This window comes from Saccostrea cucullata, unplaced genomic scaffold (genome assembly GCF_032062105.1).
Source record: "Saccostrea cucullata isolate Sc308-1 unplaced genomic scaffold, CSIRO_AGI_Scuc_v1 ctg597, whole genome shotgun sequence".
NCBI lineage: Eukaryota > Metazoa > Mollusca > Bivalvia > Ostreida > Ostreidae > Saccostrea > Saccostrea cuccullata.
The window spans coordinates 187,602-210,317 of record NW_026924857.1 but is presented as its reverse complement, the minus strand read 5'-3'; the positions used below and the strand labels follow the sequence as shown (position 1 = coordinate 210,317).

General features: G+C 32.1%; 1 protein-coding gene across 1 annotated transcript in view; it reads left to right on the top strand.

Annotated features, from left to right (window-relative positions):
• LOC134267456 (hemicentin-1-like) overlaps positions 1–20,450 on the top strand; it is a 50,213-nt gene extending 29,763 nt beyond the window's left edge. The window contains exons 6-12 of the mRNA XM_062749663.1: positions 5,798–6,076; positions 7,568–7,885; positions 12,911–13,201; positions 13,802–13,978; positions 18,985–19,107; positions 19,338–19,492; positions 19,700–20,450. Coding sequence (XP_062605647.1) covers positions 5,798–6,076; positions 7,568–7,885; positions 12,911–13,201; positions 13,802–13,978; positions 18,985–19,107; positions 19,338–19,492; positions 19,700–19,870 — 1,514 coding nt within the window. The 3' untranslated portion in view covers positions 19,871–20,450. The remainder of the gene's footprint in view (positions 1–5,797; positions 6,077–7,567; positions 7,886–12,910; positions 13,202–13,801; positions 13,979–18,984; positions 19,108–19,337; positions 19,493–19,699) is intronic.
• Positions 20,451–22,716: the final 2,266 nt, after the last annotated feature.

Here is a 22,716-nt window from a genome sequence, read left to right as displayed (position 1 = left end):
ATTTCTTTCATTTGTTTTAAAGTTTTTTTTAATTCAAATTCACCGTGATTATATAGATTTTATATTGACAATTTCAAAAATACGATCGAAATAAACCAATTCACATTTTACGAGGGTTGTCTGGTAAAATTGTGGTTAAGTTGTCTATTGTGAAAAAGTAATCAACAATCTGAAATTTTCACTACTCCTTGGTTAACATATAATGAATACACATGGGAAATTTCAAATAGATATATGCATTAATAAACAATTTAGTTTTATGTTATGTATTGTATCGACCTACTGCGCACGGATGATAACGTCAAAGTGCCATGTTTCATCTTTGCTAAAAATAAAATTAGATAGGTCCCACTAACATAAAGAAGTCCATTCGATTCAAAGACTTGAGTCTTTATACAGCTGAAGAACGATGCGATCTTTTGAAGATTTATTAGTAAATTACGGACAATATGTTCACCATCAGTCAACTAACAGAGCATCTTATATCGACGGTCGACAGTGATAACGTCTTTTGTTATTACCATGGCAGTTTGTCCGTATGTTTTGTACTACCAGGGAACCCGATCAAAAAGACTTCGCTAAGAAAACTCCCATTTCATTTGTATACTGAAGATCTGGTAATATTTTCATATATTTCTTTTTTTCTGTATTCATATAAAGTCTTTTAAGGTGTCAATACAACATCTGAATCAAACGTAACCGCTCTCCGGTACGCCGAAACGTCATCACACTACGCCATTTTTTGTGCGTTGTGTTTACCATTTTTACATTTCGAATGCTCGGCAAACTGCCAAAAATTAACCGAATCCTTGACATTTTTAAAAAGACAACAAAATTGGTTGTGGAATCGAAATAGAATAATTTTAATCCCACCCAAATAATGTATTGTAAACCTTTATTTCGAATTAATACTTGTGTATTCTCAATTATAGCCTTGGTTTTTTTACTGTGCGCGGTAGGGACTTACCCTGTGCATATTCAAGCATAATAAAATCTTTATTTTGTCTATATTTTATCCAAAATATTATAATGTCTTTAAATATGATAAACAAACATTTGTCGAAAATTTCAGCTAAGTGTGCCCCTTACTTTTCGAGAAAAACGCTTTGTCCACAACATTACCGTGCAACCCTCGTATGCAAAAGTTTGTTAGATCTGTCTCAAATATACATGTATAAAAGCGTAGGACTAAAACCCCGAAAAAAAATGTCCAAAATATTAATCCCAAGAGTTGTCCAAAAGGAAGGGGTAAAGAAAAAAAGTGACTCTAAAGAAAGAGTTAAGAATACAATGCCATATTCCGGCAAAAAGGGTATTTTTCCTAAACCATTGGTCAAATAATGTCATTGACGCGGTTCAAAGAACTCTGATTTGTGCAATTAAGGAAAAATAGTTAGGTCTAGAATTCGTTGACAATTTAATAAAGACCTCATAAATCAGTTGAGCAGAAGAGAATGTAGCTAACTGATGAAGATTTGAACAAATGAAAGGTCATTAGAGAAATACTGGTAATTAAATGCGTCAATTAACTAAAATGATTTTATTCTACATTATATATTCTAAAAATAAGGACGTCGACGCTCAGGATGGATTCTATACTGAAGAATCGCAAATAAAAGATGTTGCGAATAATAATTAGTTTTAGTAATTATTTTGATGACTTCTTTCAAAAAATAATTATCTTGGGATATTCATAAATAAAACAAGATGTGTTTGTGAATCACTATGCGTCCTGCGGCAACAATGTTAGAAAAAGCTAATTTTTTTTTTCATATGGGTCACAGTCATTGACTTTAATTTGTTGTCATTTGAAAGAACTTTATTTGTGTAGTATGCATAACAAATGTTAAGTCTTTATCTCTCATGGTTCAAAAGTGTTTGGGAAGGTTAAAGTTGACAACAGACAAGCAAACAGACAGGGCAAAACCAATATATCGTATCTATCGATCTGGGCTCATAAAAAACTTTATTGGTGAAAATCTCAACCATAAAATTATTTTTACTTCACTTCTAATCATGAAATACCCTATTTTAATTATGGGTGAATCTATGATCTAAAAAAAATCTAAACTTTTATTTTTATTAATTTATGTTTATTAGTGAGTTATGTTTATATAATCTACAACTATATTTCTCCAACCAAAGTTAAGATTTTTGCAAATAAACTTTCAAAGATTCATTTCCTTTTTTTGTCCCCCGCTTGAAAAGTGGGGGATATTAATTTTTTGGGTTTGTCCGTCCGTCCGTCCGTCTTTCTGTCTGTCTGTAACGCTTTCGTTTCCACACGATATCTCGAGAACCCTTTGAGCTTTTGCAATGAAATTTAGCATAGCAACTCCCTGTGGACTAAAGAAGACCCCTATTGATTTTGAGGTCAAAAGGTCAAAGGTCAAGGTCATAAATAAGCAAATTCTGTCTGTTAAAACACTTTCGTTTCCACACGATATCTCTAGAACCATTTGAGCTATTGCAATGAAATTTTATATAACAACTCCCTGTGGCCTAATGAAGACCCCTATTGATTTTGAGGTCAAAAGGTCAAAGTTCAAGGTCGTCAATTTATACTTTCTCTCTGTGTGTAATACTATTATTTCCGGGCGATATTTCAAGAAGATTTTGAGCTTATGCACTGTAATTTTATATCAAAACTCCCTAGGATGTCTCTCGCCCCTCTCAAAGTGCCCCGCCCCGTTTGTTTTTTTAGTATTTATAGTATTACATGTCGCTATTTTTAGCGCAGGGGCATGAGGAGAGTTATTGCGTATAAAACAGGTTCTCGGCGGACTTTATGTCTTATTACATCTATTAGAACTGTTTAATAAAGGCTAAATAAATCAAACACCATGGATTGTGTAAAATTTTGAGAATACCGAACATGAAAACATGAATATATTATAAATGTATGTGACTTCACTTCTGCATATACTTCATACCACGTAAAGCGATTCCGTGGTCTAGTGGTTATGTCTCTCGCTTCAAGTGTGAGAGGGTCCGGGATCGAATCTCTGTCGAACCTTTCTTTTTTTTAAATACTTTTTTTTTTTTTACTAAATGATAGTATTCAGCATGTGAAATAAAAAAATTATGAAGTTATAAAATCATCATTACAGTGTGATAAAAATTCCATATAAAAAATCTTCTATACACATAATAAAGAATAAGCAATCAAATCTTTATATGCATATTGACATACATGTATTTTATTTGCTTCAGTATACATGTATACATTTAATAATTCTACAAATTCAGTCAGGGGGAGCCGACTTTTTCCCTAAGCGGGGGACACGAATTCTCTGAATTAGCTTGTTTGTTATAAAATCCATTGGAAATCTACCTCGTTTACATCCCTATAACACACACTAAACCTTAATGTTACTTAGAATGTAAATACATCATAGAAATCATATTCATTTCTTTATTTTAGCTCAATGCAAATAAACAACAAGTACAATGTACCCTATTAAATTATTGTTAATACAAGATTTATATGTTTACATATATTTTTCTTTTAAGGCAATTAATTCACAACTAAAATTAATGAAATTATAAATTATCAGAAAGAAAATTTGACAAAACTAAGCATTGGATCTCTTTCTTGAATGTACCCGGTAGCTGTGGCCCTACCACAGGACACGGTCGTTCCCACAAATTATCATACCATTCAATTTGTCGACACGGCCGGCGTCAAACGACTTCGAAGAAATGTAATGTTTAATTAAAATAAAAATATTTTATGAAGGTTATCTATACCGTATAACAGGTATTTTCTGCGGTTGTCCAATTTTTGCGGAATTCTGCGGGTAGGACAAATTCGCAAAAATTAAAATCGCAAAATATTTTTAATATGACTTAAGGTATTTTATACATGCAAGTATGATAAGTGGTGTGTCTGCAGACTCACGCATAGACCTGTCTTCGTTTGCGAGAAAATTCGGGTGACATAGAAACTCCGATAGCTGCAAACAAAATATGACAGCTTTTCTTTCTTTCTTATTTTCCACTTTTCAATTTTGTGTTTTGTCTTGAAACCGTTATTACTTCTTGTGTTTATAACATGGTTTGATTGTCTCGTAAATTTCATTCAAATCAGACGTCTGACAATATTAGTTACGAGGTGTAACTAATGCGCATGACAAGTGTGATTTTTAGGGTGGTTGATCATGAAACTGTTTGTTTAAGTTTAAAATGAAACTCTCAATTTAATTTTGATGGCAATTAATTTTAAGTTTATTTTAGATTATGGCTTGGAGGTATTTATTATCATTATCTATATACTTATTAAAATTATTTTGATAGATCATATTAATGAACGACTGCGATCTTAGAATAAAGATTATAAATTATTGTTTGAGTGAACAAGGTCTGTTACTACAATAATTAATTCCAGGACTATGCATAATTTTACAAAGGGTGACTAAAAGCTAGTAGTTTAATAGCGCAATGCCTGTTCTCAAGCATGTTTCATTCATGTGCCTGAATGAATTGACAAAACGTAGTAATTGCAGTGTTCAAATAAATCTTAGAGTAAATAATTTTTTGCGGTAAAGTGCAACCGCAGAAATTGAAAACGCAGATACGCAGCACAGTTAAGGTTACAAAAAGGAGGCGGAGCCTAATTTGTACGGGAAAACTTGACTATGACATCATACACAATATACGTCATACAACATTTCTTTGAAATACCATAAAATGAGTTTATCTGCTAATTTAACCAGTAAGAAATCATCAAACTACATAAAAACTTTCTCCAGCGTGTTGTTTTGTCGTTAGTTAAATTCCACATAACAAGTTATAAACAATTCACTGATCGCAATACACTTGTCAATATGACGTCATTTCTTACAACGTGACGTAGTTTGTATGCAGTGAAAGACAGATCAAGTAATATTTTCTCAACAAAATATATGTTCTCTAATTAAATAAAATATTATTCAAAGATATTCTATGGGCCAATAACTTGAATTTAATGTGTTCTTCACTATTCTATTAACATATTTTTTGTACATTACGTATTTAATTGACACTGCCGTATATTTGTATGCAAGTACATCGGTGGGTAATGTGGGGGGTCTTAATAAATCGATCTAGTGCAAGGGCATACACTCTATGGATCAAAGTAAGCTTTTACATTTCAACTATAGAACTATTAAGGTATCTGAAAAGTGCTGCGATCCTGATGAAATCTTAAAAACAATTGAATTATATCAATATTTCATGCCGCTGACCAGCAAAAAATATAGCATTCGGTCATGCAAGTATAATTTTAACAGTGAAATTGCAGAATTTAGACAGGATCGCAGTACTCTTTAGAAACTACAATGAGTGTTGAAAATATTTATATACTAAACTTGGAAATTTAACTTGGTTATGCCCTTGCACTTGTGATATTTATATGTAACATCAATTCTTCAAGTCAATGTGCGAAAATCGCGTGACTGCCGCATCACGTGACTAGTCTAAATATAAAATATAATCGCCCTCGATATGTAGTTATTAATCATAAAAACAATTATCCGATATAAATTATGTACTAAAAATTATCGCCATCCCGATTACGAATACATTTTTAAATACAAAATTTAGTCGATGTTTCCATTGCGCACCTTAACTGTACTGCGTATTACTTTGCTACCTTTTAGGGGTTAAATCGCAAAAAAATCCAACCGCAGAAAATACCCGTTATACGGTATATCGTATAAAATAAAAAAAAAAACAATTATACAAGCAACATTTTTTAAACAAGTCGACCTTTTATCGAAAGCTTTTTATCACTTTGCAGAATACTATTTTATTGCAGATTTATCGAAACCGGTGATCTTTCTTAATAATAGTAACCAGACTCTGTCAAGCATCACAGAAGGCCATACTCTCAATATTTCGTGTTTTGTGGAAGGCAATCCCACCCCTACAATAAAGCTCAGCAGAGTCTTGAAAGGGCATATCAATGAACAACAAGAAAAGTACTGGCTGAACTACACTATAGCAAAAGCTCAATGTTCTGACACCGGCACCTACAGATGTACAGGAAACACATCATTTGAAAGTAAACATGAGGAATTGACTGTAAATGTGACGTGTAAGTATTAGAGATTTTGAAGGATATTTATCTTCAGGTATATCACATGTCAGCTTATTAAAAAAATTCAAGCAGAACCTCTTACTTCAAAACTATTCATTTTAATTCAAATTTCATAATATATTAAAAGTCAACAGTGTAAATTATTCAACATTCAATGAAAAAACTGCTCAAAAATCTTCAAATTTTTACTCGGAGAGTAGTATCTTGTATGAAATACTACGAATGCTACGAATATTTAATAAAGTTTTTAAACTTTTAAAATTTTTAAAACAAATTTTACACCTTCCCTCAACAAACTTTGACAATAAATGAAGATATGTCAAAGAAGTCAATATTAAATGTACTCCATTTATTTTATTGCCTATTAAGATTTTTGATACCCTAAATACATGTATGTTACTTTTTAGTGCAAAAAGGTAAAACAATAAAGGACGTGCTATTTATTTTCATGTGATCATCATTACTGCACAGAATCGAATACGGTAGACGTATTATATTTGGCTCTGCATTCTTGAAAGAGCTTTGGTAGGAATCAGATTCTGCAAATTTAAGTACAACACTAAGTGTATTTGGACACAAACACATAAATAAGAACACTAGATTACAACGTTTAATCAAATATATGCTAAATTGTCCTCAAAATATTTTACACGCTCATGATAATACATTTCCAGCATCAAGTTTTTTTTTATGTTCTAATCTATTTTTCCGTCCCCCGTCTGAATAAATATAAAGTATGTAGATAATGAATGGTAAATTTCATGTAAAAACAACATTAGAACAAAATTAACAATAAGAAGAACATATCCAATCCCTTAAAATCGCAAGTAAGGCCTGCAGGTGTCAATGAAGAGAGAACATCCTCTGTTTAACGGTCACACAACCGTTGTGCTCCTTGTTAGAACGACCAAAATAAAATCTCCAGAAGACAATTCAATGTTAAACTGTTAAATTTGACATTTGTTTGAAAATGTCAGTTAATCATCAACTTAACAAAATACTGTATTTGATTTAAAAAAGTCGTTGTATCGACCAAAGAGTTTGCAAACTTTTTATTTTACTTTTTGAATTGTTGACAACCTTGTATCGTTGATTTGTTTGTGATAAGCTTGGTTAAATACATGCTTTTGTGAATCGACTAGGTATGGAACTGAATGGAAATCCTTTTCAATTGATCCTGATAATTTAATATCCAGAATTTTAAAATGGGACTTAAGGCTTCAAAAGTTGATGAAAATAGTTTAAAATTACATTCTTTCAGAATTGATGCGGCCCAGCAAAAAGTTGTAAATTACTTTTAAGATTCAGACATCACTTCGTGGAAAAAATAGGAGACATAAACTCCAAATAATTCAATATTTTAAATATGTAAACACACATTTTCAATATCCATGAACATGTCCGCGTATTATTCCATATTTGTTGATGATTTACCTATTCAATCACTGTATATAACAATATTGTTATTGTAGCATAATGTTATTTTAGGTGAGCCTCGACTTGATACGTCACTCAGTGTGTCTTTCAAGACCACCTATGGGTCAAAGAGCGGACCAAATGTCAAAGTTGTTGTGACAGTGCCTGTGCTTGCAAATCCTTTTCCATCCTCAGTTTATTCAAGAATATCGTGGCAGGGACCTGGTGGCAATTATTTGAATATAAGAAACACAGTATTACAAAGAGATAATGTTGTCTACAAATACTGGATCAACAGTACCATTCCTGTCGCTGATCAGAATTCTTTTGGAAATTACTCATTGATTTATAATGAACAGTCCATCGTCAATATAACTATCAACCCCGAAGGTATATATAATTTTCATACATTTATACATGAAAGTATGCTTTCCCGCTTTACATAGATTCCTTAGGCTTTCAGTCTTCCTTTAACTTAATTACAGATTTGTAAATTATAGTATTCCACATAATATGGTTTGCAGTGTACCAAATTATTACTTATCAATATGTAATGTAGACTTTACTTTACCGGTCCCCAGATCCGCAAGATCCTCGCGCTCATTGGACTATGACGTAACATTTACGTCACTCAACTGAAATTGGTTAAATTTGCACACTATTCGACTGATTAGGGTTAGTCTTGCACCCACCTGAGAGATAAGGGTTAGTCCTTGCACTAGTATTCGACTGATTAGGGTTAGTCTTACGTCCATCCGAGAGATTAGGGTTAGTCCTCGCACATTATTCGACTGATTAGGGTTAGTTTAGCATCTGCCCGGGAGATTTCGTCTGAACGTCTTAGTCCTTGCACACCATCGATGAATTAGGGTTAGTAACTCGTTCTTTACATAAGATTAGAAATTCAGTTGTTTCAGTAATTTTTCCAAGATCATATAATTCAACTTTAAAGACATTTCGTTCGTTTGTTTACACGGAAAAATGGCTAGGTGCGAAAGAAATGACACTATGCATTCGCTGCACGCGCTTCGTTCAGAATTATTCTTTGTGGTTTTTCCATGAATAAACAATATTTATTTATTTATTTATTTATTTCAGAGATTGAGGTTAAAAACTACGTTTAAAAACGAAGTTTTAAACTGAACTTTTAACCGTAGAATTAAATTTTTTGGTCAAAAGGCCAAAAAAACTCGTATTTAATTTTTTTTTCGATCGCTCACGCGATCTCATATATACGGAAGTCGCCTTCTGCGACACTACATTTTAGCGCGTTTTTCTGGGGACCGGTAAAGTAAAGTCGTTCCTTACATATTTCATTACACTATATTTTTGCATGTGATTTGCTCAAGCACATCAAGCATCTATTTAAAGTAGAGTATTTAAAGAAACCCATAGATTGCCTGCTTTTTGTTTGAATAAATACATTAATAGTGGTCTGCCATTTATTTGCTACCAATATAAATAGCTCGTGAAAAAAATCTCAACAGTCGGATAGTAAGACTACGATATAATATTACAATCAAATCTTCTTCTTCTGTACGAGTTAAACTATATGAGAACGTTATACTTGGGTTTTGCTTCGCATTAGACAAAGCTTAAACCCAATCAGGGTAACTAGTTACAACTTGGGAGAACATGTTCGTAAATCAAATTTATAAAAGAAATTGAAAAGAAATAGCCAAATTTCAGAGATATTATTATATAATTTTGGCCAATCCCAATCAAAATTAAACCGATCCAAACCATAATTGAACAATTATTGGAAATAAAAAACATTTCCCTAAAGAACACTAGTCTGATTATGTGTAATAAGGGTTAAAACACTTTGAACTTGACAATCAAATAGATTTCTTCATTGTAAATACAATATGTGTTAATTTTGATCGTCATCAGTTTAATTTTGATCGAGTTGGGTCCAAATATATATATATATATATAAAATAGTTTCTCTAAATTGTCTCAATCTTAATTTAATTTCTTTTTACAATATGATTGACAAACATGTTTTCCTCAGTTATGACTAGTTTTAAGGTGTTTTAACCATATGTTTAAAAAATATTCACAAAAATGTGTTTTATTCATAATCTTTATTTTATATATTTGTTATTATAAAAAAAAAATATAGTCTAATCAGCCTTTCTTTATATACTTTATAAGATATTTATATGATAATTTGAATATAGAAAATATATTTTTTTTCATTTTCTTTGAAAAAATACCAAAAGATTAATATAAAATAATTAAGAGCCACTGAAACTATTGTTTTAAGGATAACTTAAAGATCTATAAAAAACAAAGTTGGTGTGGCATTCCACCTTAAACAAACTTCCTCGAAAAATATCGGGGTACCTTTAAAAGCATTTGGACAAGATACCCGACGGTGAAATTTCTTATATTTTAAATAATTTTCAAAATTTTAAATAAGTTCAAAGACAACTAGGTCCGAGACATGGTCATGCACAAACGTCATAGTACCAAGCTTTACATATGCAAAATATCAAACCCATACGTCTAAGATGTCAGGACATAAGGCGCAAAAGACAGACAGACGGACGAAGAGAGAGAGAGAGAGAGAGAGAGAGAGAGAGAGAGAGAGAGAGAGAGAGAGAAAGTGAGAGTGAGATGTCGGGTAAAGTGATCCATAAGTTCAGCACTGCTCTGCGGTCGACACAAAAAACTGTTTTTTATTTAAATTCGATACGTTTTAGAGCATTTCTCAGTGATCACCAAAGTAATTCTGAAGAGTTTGGCACTCACAGTCTCAGATTCTCTTCAAGCTTGGCATATACTATCTTCCTAGGGGACTCTTACGAGAAGCGCTGACTTTTACGGTTGACGAATTACTCTCACACTAGGACAGTCTTCGGAAGCTCTTTTAGGATATGATAATTTAGCTCAACATTTAATTCAACGAAAAACAGGCTATTTCAAAGCACAGATAAGTTGTCCTTGAAGAAAATGACAACTATGCTACCCTCAAATCAAGGCCTTCACAAACATATGCCCTATCACCATTGCCATGACCACAAGAAAGGTTTTCTTTTCCATTGTCAATTCTGTACCTCCGTAGATGTGAATGTTTAAATGTTCAAGTAAACAGTCAAGTGTAAAAAGTGTTTCTCATAAAAGTCCACTGAAAAACTTTTATATATGACATATTTTTTTTTCTGGAAGTCACCATGGTAACCACATTAAAACATTTGTTACCAATATTTTGTACTAATTTGTACATGTCACTTACTTAAGTTATATAGCTTTATCAAGCTATTCAGAATAGCTTCATTTAGCTATTTTATCACATTTTTTTCCTTAAATGTGTAACATTCTCTGCATGTACAAAAAGTCGCACCTTGGTGCAGTAATGATATTCAACCTTGAACTCTTCTAAAAATAAATGCATGTAAAAATCACTCATCAAATTACGTCTCCTTCAGAGATTTTGTACTCAAAGATCTATAAGTTTATGGGCTATATATAGCAATTGATACAGTTACTTCTGCAATGAAATTCTAAAGGACACCAATCATGGTGAACAAGATAATGAATTGGTAATAATTCAGTACAATGAGAAGCAGTCATACTTATCCATGCCTCACAGGATAGTGGACAATTACTCTGCCAATAGAAATTTTTATTTTGCTTAAAGTATATTACAGCTATCATTAACTTTTGTTGTTGTTTTGATAGCCCATAGTAAATAAAGCTATATAACTATATCAAGATATTGTAATGGCTAAAATCACACATTTACAACATTTGTGCCGAGACCATATTTAAAATTGGGCATTTGTTACTAATATTTTATAAAAACTACAAAATCAACACTTTCAATGGATATCTTTAATATGTTGCATAGTTATCTGACAACTTTGCAATATTTTGTCAAATACTAGCAAAATCGATTTTTTTAATTTAGTCAAAACAACATTGAGGGAAGAAAACTCAAAATAAAAAATAGCAGAACTTTCACAATGCATCACTTATTTCATCTGATTGGCAAATTACAACAAATGTTGAAGTTAACAAAAGAGAAAAGCATGCAATTGGCATTTTGTCAAAAACATCTTTAATGTACATTTCATACAACAAGACCATTCACTGTAGCCTAGTGGTAGAGTTCGCTTCGTGATAGGGAGGCCCATGTTCGATTCTCCTTCGCGGTGCCGCGTCATATCTAAGACGCAAACATAGTTAGCGACTGTTCCTTCGCAAAGCGCTCGGCACTAGAAGTGAAAGTCACGGATATGACGGATATGACCTTAAAAAGGGAAGGTCTCGCGTCACGGTAGGCGCTTGCACGATAAAGAACCCTCACCTCTCAATGGCCCTGAGTGCCGAGTATAGGTATAAATTTGAAGCCCTTCACCAGCATACGGTGACGTCTCCATATGAGTGAAAAACTCTCGAGAGGGACGTTAAACAATATACAATCAATCATAGAACAAGATGCTTTTTAAATATAAATTCAACAAATACAACTGTAAATCTTTAGTATCAATGAGAAATAAAAAATGTTCATTCATATCTATAGGAGAGATAGATAACCCCCTGTTTTAATATAATCTGATATTTGCCTTTGATGCTTTATTATTGTTGTTTAATTTGTAAATGGCTGCATTTTTGTATAAAGTCTGTAAAACCAGAGCAAAATTTACCTTATTTTTTCATATTTTGTAAGACAACACATGACAACTTACGAGTTGAGATTGAAATTGAATTGTTAACATTGTTGTTTGAATCTTTAGTATTGGAATTAAACAATAAATACAAATATATATATCTCTATAACAAATCTGTATTAATTAATGATGTAAAAATCCAAATCAGTTATTGTGAGTGCTAAGATTTTTTCGTGATTAAAAAGAGGTGAAAAATAAAGGCGACACAAATTTTAAAAAGTTGGAGTATACTGAGATTGTAAAGCCCGTTCCTCTGTTACAAATATTTGATGTAGCCTTTCTCTAATCTGCAACACACCAATTTCACAGAATAGGTTTTAATGAGACTTTCATATAATTATTAAGGGCCATGTTGTGTGTATCCTATTTCATTACTTTTGATGAGACACATCTTTAGGGTTTCTTAAACCAAAACATGGACGCTGCAATTCTTTTTTTTTATATGGGATAGTATCTTTTTTCCACAACTACATGTTTTCCTATATCACTGAATAAAAAAATTTTGATAGTTTTCATTTTGTTTTTATAAATTGCAATTGTGCATGTCATACTATATGTTTTGGTAGAACACATATTTGGGCTTTCCCAAAACAAAAAAAATGAATGTTATTCTACGCATATACGAACTGAGATATCAATTCATATTTAATTTCATATTACTTAGTATTATAAATGATTATACATTCCAATTTTTTGTGATAGCTTTATTAATTTTTTTAAAAATTATTTTTTCAAGATTCACCAAAGCCACCTTTAAACTTTACCTGGATCTCTGACGCTCGAGGATACGTGAATCTTTCCTGGATATCAAATTTTAATGGTGGACCGGAACAATTCTTCATCTTATCACAGATGAAAGAATCTGGCTGGGCATCTATTGAAAATCTGACAGACTCTGGTGAGGGTAACTTGAGATATCATGACCTAGGACCTTTAACTCCAGGACTTGAGTACTTGTACCAGTTAGAGAGTTGTAACAGAATTAATTGTTCTTTGAGCCCGAGAGAAGTTAAAGTCATAGTTAAAGGTGAAGTATCTAACTTTTTATTCTATTAAGTTATCTTCTTGTAAGTTGTGACACGTCATTTGATTGGGTAAAAGATTTAATCCAATTTCTTTTTTTCACAACTACATATACATTTGTATTCCTATATCACTGAATTAAAAAAATATTGATAGTTTTCTCTTTTTTATACAAATTGCAATTGTGCACATCATACTCTATGTTTTGGTAGAACACATATTTGGGTTTTCCCAAAACAAAAAAAAACGAATGTTATTCTACGCATATACGAACGGAGATATCATTTTGTGAGATTGTTATCACATCTCTCTAAAATCCACTCCGCTTGACGTTACTTTTAAAATAAGCTTAAATATTATAAATCTCAAGCCTTTTTCTGGAGGAATAATTGTCTCGTTGTCTACACTAAAATTAAATTATATAAGGAATGAAGCTTATTTCAACTTATGTTATACGATAAAACATTATGTATCGTATAACATAAGTTGAAATAAGCTTCATTCCTTAAATAAACTTCTTGAACTACGTGTATCTTTATTAGCATATTAAGAATAATCCATAAACTCTATTTCTTGACCAAAAAATCTATCATGATATTTAAAGCTCCGCCGATCTCGTCCTCCTCTCTGTTTGGAGATAATACCATGCTGATTTTGGTTGGAGCGTCTGCGGCTGGTTTTCTCCTCGTTGTGGTTCTGACATTGGCGGTGACGATGTATTGTAAAACAACTAAAAAGTCAGCTACGAAGAAAAGAAACAGGCAGGAAGGACTCAGTGGATGTAAGCTGATATAGTTTAGATCTACAAGTATATCCAAAATATTACCCATCTTACGTTATAATGAAAATCTGAAGATGCAGTATTTGGTTTTACATTTAATCGTTGCGGATTTGGTGCAGACAACAAAGGGCTTGTAAACAAATATGGAATACGTACGTAAATCATGTTAATGAAATAAACTTAAATCCAAAGTGCTTAATCATGAAAACTATGGAAATAACGATCAGTATTGAATATCAAAAGTTTATAAAACTAGAGCAAAGCTCGTTGCAAAGCAACGAGTAGGTCTTCCGTCCTGTTTGACCGGAAGTAGCTTTCATTTTAACAAAAATAAGAAATAACGCCCAAAAATGCTTTGAATCCTCTAAAACTATGTTAATTAATGCAAAAATAAGCCATTTTTGCTACTTCCGGTTTTACCGGAAGTGACGACGACGGACGGAAAATTAATTTTTATGCTCCCAGAGACAAATGTTATCCGAAAAATTTGTCAAGAACGGCAAAAATACGCGTTTTCGACTACTTCCGGTTTGACCGGAAGTGACGACGCCGGGCGTATTTTGTCGACTCCAATAGATTGAGCTTGACATTTTGAACAACTTTTCTTCTTTAACATATTACAAATTCTCAATACTTTTTTAGATATTCAGAAAAAAACTTTCGGCCCCTCTAGGTCCTTTATTTTAGGGGCCAGCCCTTTTTTTCTACATATCATTTGAAAGGTCTTGAAATTCTACACTTCTTCTGTTCTACATGTATTTACAAAATATTTCCAGGTAAAAAGATATTGTAGAAAAGTTGTTAAAAATTTTCAAATTCGCGATAGGCCTATTTTCGGGCCATAGCAAGCGCCGACGTGCGGCACTTCCGATAAAATGAAATACCATATACATATCTATAGACCTTGGTCTATCATACCTGAAAGTTTCATGTTTCTATCTTGAGCCGTTATTTAGAAAACTGGCGGACAAAATGACCATCTAAAACTCACTAAATCGCAGAAAAATCCGAACCGGAAGTGACGTCATCAAATTAAAAAAAAACGCCTTAAGTTCATATAATTTGTCATCAATGCTGAAAGTTTCATGAAAATCCATCAGCGCATTTACGAGAAATCGCCTGCACAAAATTGGTAAGAATAATAATAAGAAAAGTTGAAAGGAAACAACAGAATGATTAGAAGGTCTTCCGTTGAAACGGAAGACCTTAATAATCTTTACCAACAGAATCAGTAGAAGGTCTTCCGTTGGAAACGGAATACCTTAAAGGCCGAGGTTTTCAACCGTACGGTTTTCCTCAGGTAAATTTGGGTGGGGTGGAGCTTAATCGAAGCGACTGAGAAGCCCCGAGGGAACGACGCTGGCTTGTGTATACTACCTATATACACAGGATGTTACCTGAGCCCCTGAGTGTATTACCTGTATGCGTTTTCCTACGACTTTGTAAACCGAGGCCGTTTTTTTTTTCATGTTTAGCTCATGAATTGAAATGCGAAATAAAGCATTTTTTTGTTGCAGACAGAATCCTCTCTCGATTTCTTTCTTTTAAAATAATTGATATTTTTGATAATTCGACATTTTTTTATATACAGTGTGTTTCTTAATAAAGTGTTATAACGAAAATACAGTTAGCACTAAAATCTGTCATTGTAATCTGGCGACAAAAAGGGAAGTAATTCAAATTACACGTCGTCTACGCAAAACGAAAGAAGAAACAGTCTCTCGGTAAATAACAATGAAACTTAGAAATGATGTTTTGAGAATAAAATGTTGAAGTAGAAATATTATTGTCTAAATAAATATCTTTTTAAGATAAACCCTACTTGATTTTTCCATAACGCATGGTCGGTAAAAATGGCCCGGGCTGATTCCCCGACAGCTATGAAACGGGAAAAGAATCATCTGCATCGTTTTTTTCTTCTTTCGGGATTCATTATTAATTTCAAATATTAAATACAAAGCAAGATGTTATATTCCGAGAAATTTCTCTTCTTAAACTTATTATTATACCGTAACAGGTTTCTTCGTTACCATGTCTCGAAGAAAAGCGACACGTACAGGATTGTCTTATAAATATAAATTCGCTTGACTCATGAACAATGTTACAGTGTTGTCATTCTTGTTTTAAAAAATAATTTTATTTAATTCCATGACACTAGCTTCAAAAGCAGGTCGGTTTATTTTGTTAATTAATGGAGGAATCAATGTACTTTAACTCATGTTTTGACACTGAAATTAAAATAGTAATCGTGATATGAAATCCTCCTATTTAAAATTAAATTTATGATATATTATATAGCCATGATTTTCTTGTCATTTATTTAATAATTAATAGATTGATATATTTATGGCATATTCTTATGAATTAAAAAAGAGAACGATTTGATTGCTTCTTTATCACGTTGGCATACAGTGCGGTAGGCATCAAAAGCCTGAAAATTAATTCGATGGTCGGTACGATCTCCAGACAAGGTACACAAGATATACACAACAGCAGCAAGCTAAATGTCAATCAAATCAAAGTATCCAATCCCAGGCTTAATTTCAAATGATTGACAGAGGTTCTATGACCAGGTAAATTTGAAGGAGGTGCTTATTTCCTCCCCCTTTAACTAACGAACTATAAAAATTGAAGATTGATTAATGTACATATAAAATAAATACCCCAGCGTTTTGTTCTAAAGTCTAACCTAAGATATTTTAAAATATTTTTGAAAGATTCGATTTACTTACAGAAAATAATGTTTTCCGTAAGTTTGTAAAATTAGATTTAACATTCGACCACGCTTTGTAAAATAATGTCAACAAGCGATGGAAGGAATGATTGGTCGCGTAATCGTAAACAAACACAAAGCCTAGTTAGCTGTTTTAGATAAACATGTATCACGATCAAATTTAAAACAAAGATAAGCCAACATATTAATCTCAAATATCCGACAATAATAATTTTCCATTAATTGTAAAATAGTTTTAATACACCAATTATTTTGTCTATGACTACGAGGTCAATGGTTTGCCGCGGTGTGTCGCTTTAGATTTTCTTGGACACGTGTAATCGTTAGATTACGCAATGGTACACACGCTTAAAATCTGTGTTCCAGGTGAATGTGAGAATCGCGCGGTCAATAATTTTTGTATTATTTGACTCTTTAAAAGTTCTTTTTATGAGATCCGGGCGTTTATCGTTTTCGTTCATATTGTTTGTGTTCATATTTAAACGAAGAAAAGATACTAGCTCGTGCTTTTTCTATAACTCTTTCTCTTGGAAAGATCTTGATTAATAAAATGAAAATGATGCCATTGAATACTTTGAACGGGAACCAAAGAACACGTTTAATTAAAACCTAATTTAAAAAAGAGATATGATACAGCGTTGTAAAATATTTTTTACTTACGGCAAGTTTAATGCAATTCTACTAAAGAGTTTTCCATCAATAGCAAGATGAGAACTGTCTAGCTTTCTTTCCTATAATACGTAAGATTTGAACAAAATAATATTTTCATAGAACAGAGATAGTATTAAGGAACAATTTAATATATTTAAAAAAAAATGAATTTAACCATTCTGTGTTTTTATTTGTGTATAACTGTGGGTCGCTTGATTAACCGCCGATTGATTCCCGGTGACCGACTTTGCCCCGTGTTATCGAGGGAGGCGCGTTATATAATTGTAAACAAACAAGGTGAATGTAAAGGCGTGCGCTTAGTAAATGAGCATGGCAATTTGGGAAAAAAGCACAAAACACTTCAAGAACTTTATTCTAAAGAATATTAGCATCCAATGTAGCCATGATTTTTATTTAAAGTAAGTTTGTTTTATATACACGCATTAGAAGCTCTCATTTACGAGCTGAGCGAGAAGAATTACCTGTACATATATAGGTCATGCATATAGCTCATTTTAAACAAGACTAGAACAAAATAACAATTTCATGATCAGTAAGATGTTAAAGCACAGCTTTATTATCAAAAGTCATACGAAATATTAATCGTTTTTGAGATATATAGCAAAAACTTTCAAGGGCACTTGATCCCTAATTTTAGGGGCTAGCCCCTTTTTAATGATATCAAATGAAAGCTCTTGCAATAATGCACAACTTTTATTCAATATGTTTTAACAAAATATTTTTAGTTTTCAAGACAAAAAGGAAAATATGTGTAAATTTTCGCTCTTTTAGGCGTTCTAATTTTTGACCCCTATATAGCGCCATTTTTAATACAGAAATTGAAAAACAAAAACCGATGTGCACAACTTCAATCCTTCTGTTATCTAAAAGCAGTAAAATTTCTGCTCCAGCTTTTGTGGTCTCTGAGCCTTTATCCGGAAACGAAAGCCTATAATTTTTCTTATAAAGGGAAATAACTCATAAGCGGAAGTAAATTTTTAAAATGTTAGACATCATTCTGATAGAGTTTATTACCATATATAACGTCTGAAAATTTGAGCAAAATCTATTAAGAAATGAGTGAGATATGAGGCCTCAAAGTTGGCGTCTAGGAAGTAGAAGAAAAAAAAAAGAATAATAATCTTTACCAACAGAATCAGTAGAAGGTCTTCCATTGGAAACGGAAGACCTTAACAATACAAAATAGGAGCAGAGCATACACGGACCTCCGAAACATCTGAGGTGGGATCAGATACCTTTCAAAATGGCATATTATTCGCTAAATTATTAAATCTTTTAGGTACATATTCCGTATTGTTCCCTTTAAAAAAATTCTTATGTCTAAACATATAAGATTAATACCGGTCTCACAAGGAATTTAAATATTTAATTTATAAATGAAAAGTTCTCAGGCCAATTCTTTTAGGATGTGATAAGTTGTTACATAACGGTTATACCAGTGACCCATCTCAATGTCGATATATTTGTGCCAGGGGCACGGTTTTTTCTTCATTTTTTTTTTCCTGAGCGTGTTCATTGTTTGGTAACAAACGCTGCAGATAACAAAAACAAATTGTCCATTTTGATGCATATTTTATGTTAAAAAAATAATGTTTTACAGCCACAGTGCAGGATGATACACCAGCGGATGTTGTTGTGTATGCTGCTGTTGACAAGAGTGTCCTCATGAAGAACAGACAACAAGATGACGTAGTGAAGAGTGACGTCATCAAGGATCAAAATGGTAGTCTTGCAATCTATCTCTCCAATTATTACACTGAGTCTCGAGTTTTTGTTTTTTTTAATTACTCTGAAATTATTCACAATTATTATGTCTTCCTTAATCTTTCGTCTCCTATACCTTTTTGGTATATGTACAAATACATGTGTTTGTTCTATGAAATATTTTAGTCATTGATTAATAAGATAAAGAAATGCTTTTCTGGCTCAATACGTACCTCATTGTTTGTTTAGATGACAACGAAACAGTGTATTCAGAAGTGATAAAACATCCTAAGAAACAACAAACAGATGAAAAGAAAGAAAAGAAAAAGAATGAAGAAAAGGAGTTGAAAGAAAACAATGAAGAAGCTGGGACATCTACCCGTAACGACAACTCACGTTCAACGGTATGATAAGAATAGCAAGAAGTAAATAAGAAGTTTTGGTTTTCAATATTTAAAATAATCCATGTATGCACTTCACCTGCGAAATGATCAAATGGTCCATGTTTATGTAAAGTGATCATAAACTGGTCCATTTAAAGTAATCAAAATATAGGCAAGTTAAACATCATGTTAAAGTACTAAGATTATGGTCCTTTTTTTGCTTCATAGAATCAAGATGGTTTAGTTTATATCGATGTTGAATTTGCGAGAAAGCTCCCAAGTTCAGACACAAAGGGGAGACCAGTCATACACGGGGAGGAAGAGAAGACAGAGTACACGTTCGTGGATTTCACCCAAAAAGCGCCGCCTGTACAGGAATCGCAGGAAAATGTCAAGTGATCGTTTGTAGTGAGATGTTAAAACAAGAAACAATTCACAGATGTGTACATCTGAATTTATTGACGACAGAATAATCTTTTTTATATTTATTGTTTTTTTTTTTAAATCTTGCATTTCTTTGTCTGCTTGTATTTAGAATTGTGAATTAGATCATCTATTTTCATCATGGATACCGATAGATAATTGCATATAGACTGCATATAATATATTTGCATATAAATCTCCATTAAAAAACATTTTTTTTTAATTATGTGTCTAAAAGGAAGAAAAATAAACAAAATTTTCATTTCATTTTCAAAAACTGCATTCTTCTTTACTTTACGCATTTCTTCGCCCATCGCTAGAAGTCCTGAAAGATTAGATCATTTTACTTGAATTGGGTATGCATGTGTTCAAGTATAAGTATTCATCCACGTCTTTACATGAATTATACTAAAAGAAACCATTGCTCAAAATGAATTGGATATCTTCCAATTTACATTCACCAGGAACGAAACAGGTGTATGCGTGTGTTGTTTCATAATTTTTTGCACTCAATTTTAAAAAAGTCTAGAAGCCCTGTATTGATGTAATATTTAACTCCATTAAACACTTTATTTTCAATAGGTACGGACCTGGAGTACTTATTAACTTCAGTCTTCCTGGAATTAAAATAAACTTACGCAATCAAAATGATGTCTTTTCATCTAATTTTTAAAATATATACTCTTCATTAATTTTCATATCATTTCGTACCTGACACAAAGGATTCTAAATTTTGAAAAATTGTTGGGAGATGTTGGGCTTATTTGTCACAAGGGAGAGCTGTGTAGACCTCTACACGTAACACAAAAAAGATAAAAACAAGGTAAAAGCGATGAAATAATGGACCAAAGTGTCACGACTTTCAGGGGAAAGATGGGGGGGTCTTATTTTAGAAAGCGCTATATATGCAAAAATAAAATAATAATAAAATAAATAATGAGAAAAATTATTCAGCCAAAACAGTCTTCTTAGTTTGATAGAATATTTCAGTTTTTTATCACTGTCACAGATTTTCCAACAGAAATATTGTTTACATAAAAGGCCTTTGGATCGCTTTGAAAAATTGTATATGTAAAAAATGATATTTTTAATGACACCACATTTTTTTTTCAAAGCGATGTAAAGGCCTGTGATTTACAATATATAACATAAAGCCCAAGTGCACAAGGAAGCGAAACTGTATATCATAGTAAAACCTGGAGCGTTTTATCGAATACTATGCTTGAAAGAGGGAGAGGCATGTTTTCTCTAATAAGCTTACTCCATTATACTCTACACTTATGGTTTTTTTTTGTTTAGTGGATAATTCAGATCTAATGAAAAACAAAACATAGAACAATAAGGAACTTCTTGTGATCTAGTTATATTGCTTGCTTAAATAGGACAAAATGAGTATCAAAGTTTGGTTTTCTACACATCCACTTCAACTTATATCAGGATGACTATACAAATTCCACTTATATGTATCGCATACTGCTTTTACATTCTAAGTATGAAAATTTTGTAGCTTGTGCACTTGACCGGATTGGTTTAGGAAGTAAGCGGGAACAAATGTTTCTACAAATACTGGCACAAACAATATTTTTAATTGAAACAATATGAAAGTTAGTTCTTAAAATTTATCTTTTTTTATTTTATCATTTGGAAAACATTTTAGATTTTATGATAATTAGAACAGTTTTTAGATGGAATGTATATTAAGTGTCAGCTCAATCATCATCTACGGTCTATCAAAAGTTTAATTTCTGTTTTCAATTTGAAAGCATCATTTAATGACTGTCAGTAACTCACACGAAAATTTTTCTATAAAATTATTTTAGACGTATTTTTTTCAATAACTGCACCCAGAAAATTTTGCCTGAGCATTTGATTATCAACAGCAAGAGACACTAGTAATTTATTTATCTATTTATTTAATTTTTTGCTCCAATTAAAACCATTACAAAAAATAATCATCATGATCAATGAAATGAACATTTAAACTTGAAAGGATGAGTCTCTTTAAGACGCATTTGTTTATATACATTGCACTTTGGATTTAGAGGGGGCAGGGGGGCTCGGTCTCCTTTTGTGTATATTTTTTTCTTGGTATGGTTGTTTGGCCCGACCTAAACCACATTTTAAGTATTTCTGGATCCGCCACTAATTTGTTTATCCATAATAACAATAAAACACACATCATTTTAGTCATTTATTGCAGGTTTATTTTATGAAAAATACAGATATATAAACTACATCATTTACAAACAAATTTTTATATTCATAGTAAATTTAAATCACTCATTATATTATGAATTCAGATATAAATACGCTATATTATCCTTTTTTAAAAGAGTGAGAAAAGATAATATTCACAATGATCAAAATTTTAACATAAAAAATTATATATGGAAAGATATGCAGAAAACGAACAGTATTCAATCTCAAAGTCCATTAAACAATATACAAAATAGGAGCAGAGCAATCACGGACCTCCGAAACATTAGAGGTGGGATCAGGTGCCATGGAGGAGTGAGCATCCCCTGCCGACCTGTTTAATGTATTAAAATTCAATAAGAGTTATGCATTGTTAAACAATCGATGTTAATTGAATTAATAATTAAAGAAAAAAATCTCTCAAGTGAAAATCAGATTGTTAGAAGATAGAAATGAAAGAAAATGGATCAAAGATAGTTTTGAGTGAGCGGACATTTACAAGAAAATAAAATGAAACTCGATATCATACAATATCAGCAAAAATATTGTGTAAGGGCAGTTTTAAAGAATTCATACTCTTTAGAGTTATCTGCCCTTTATACAGCATGATCAGTGTAAGAAGACAG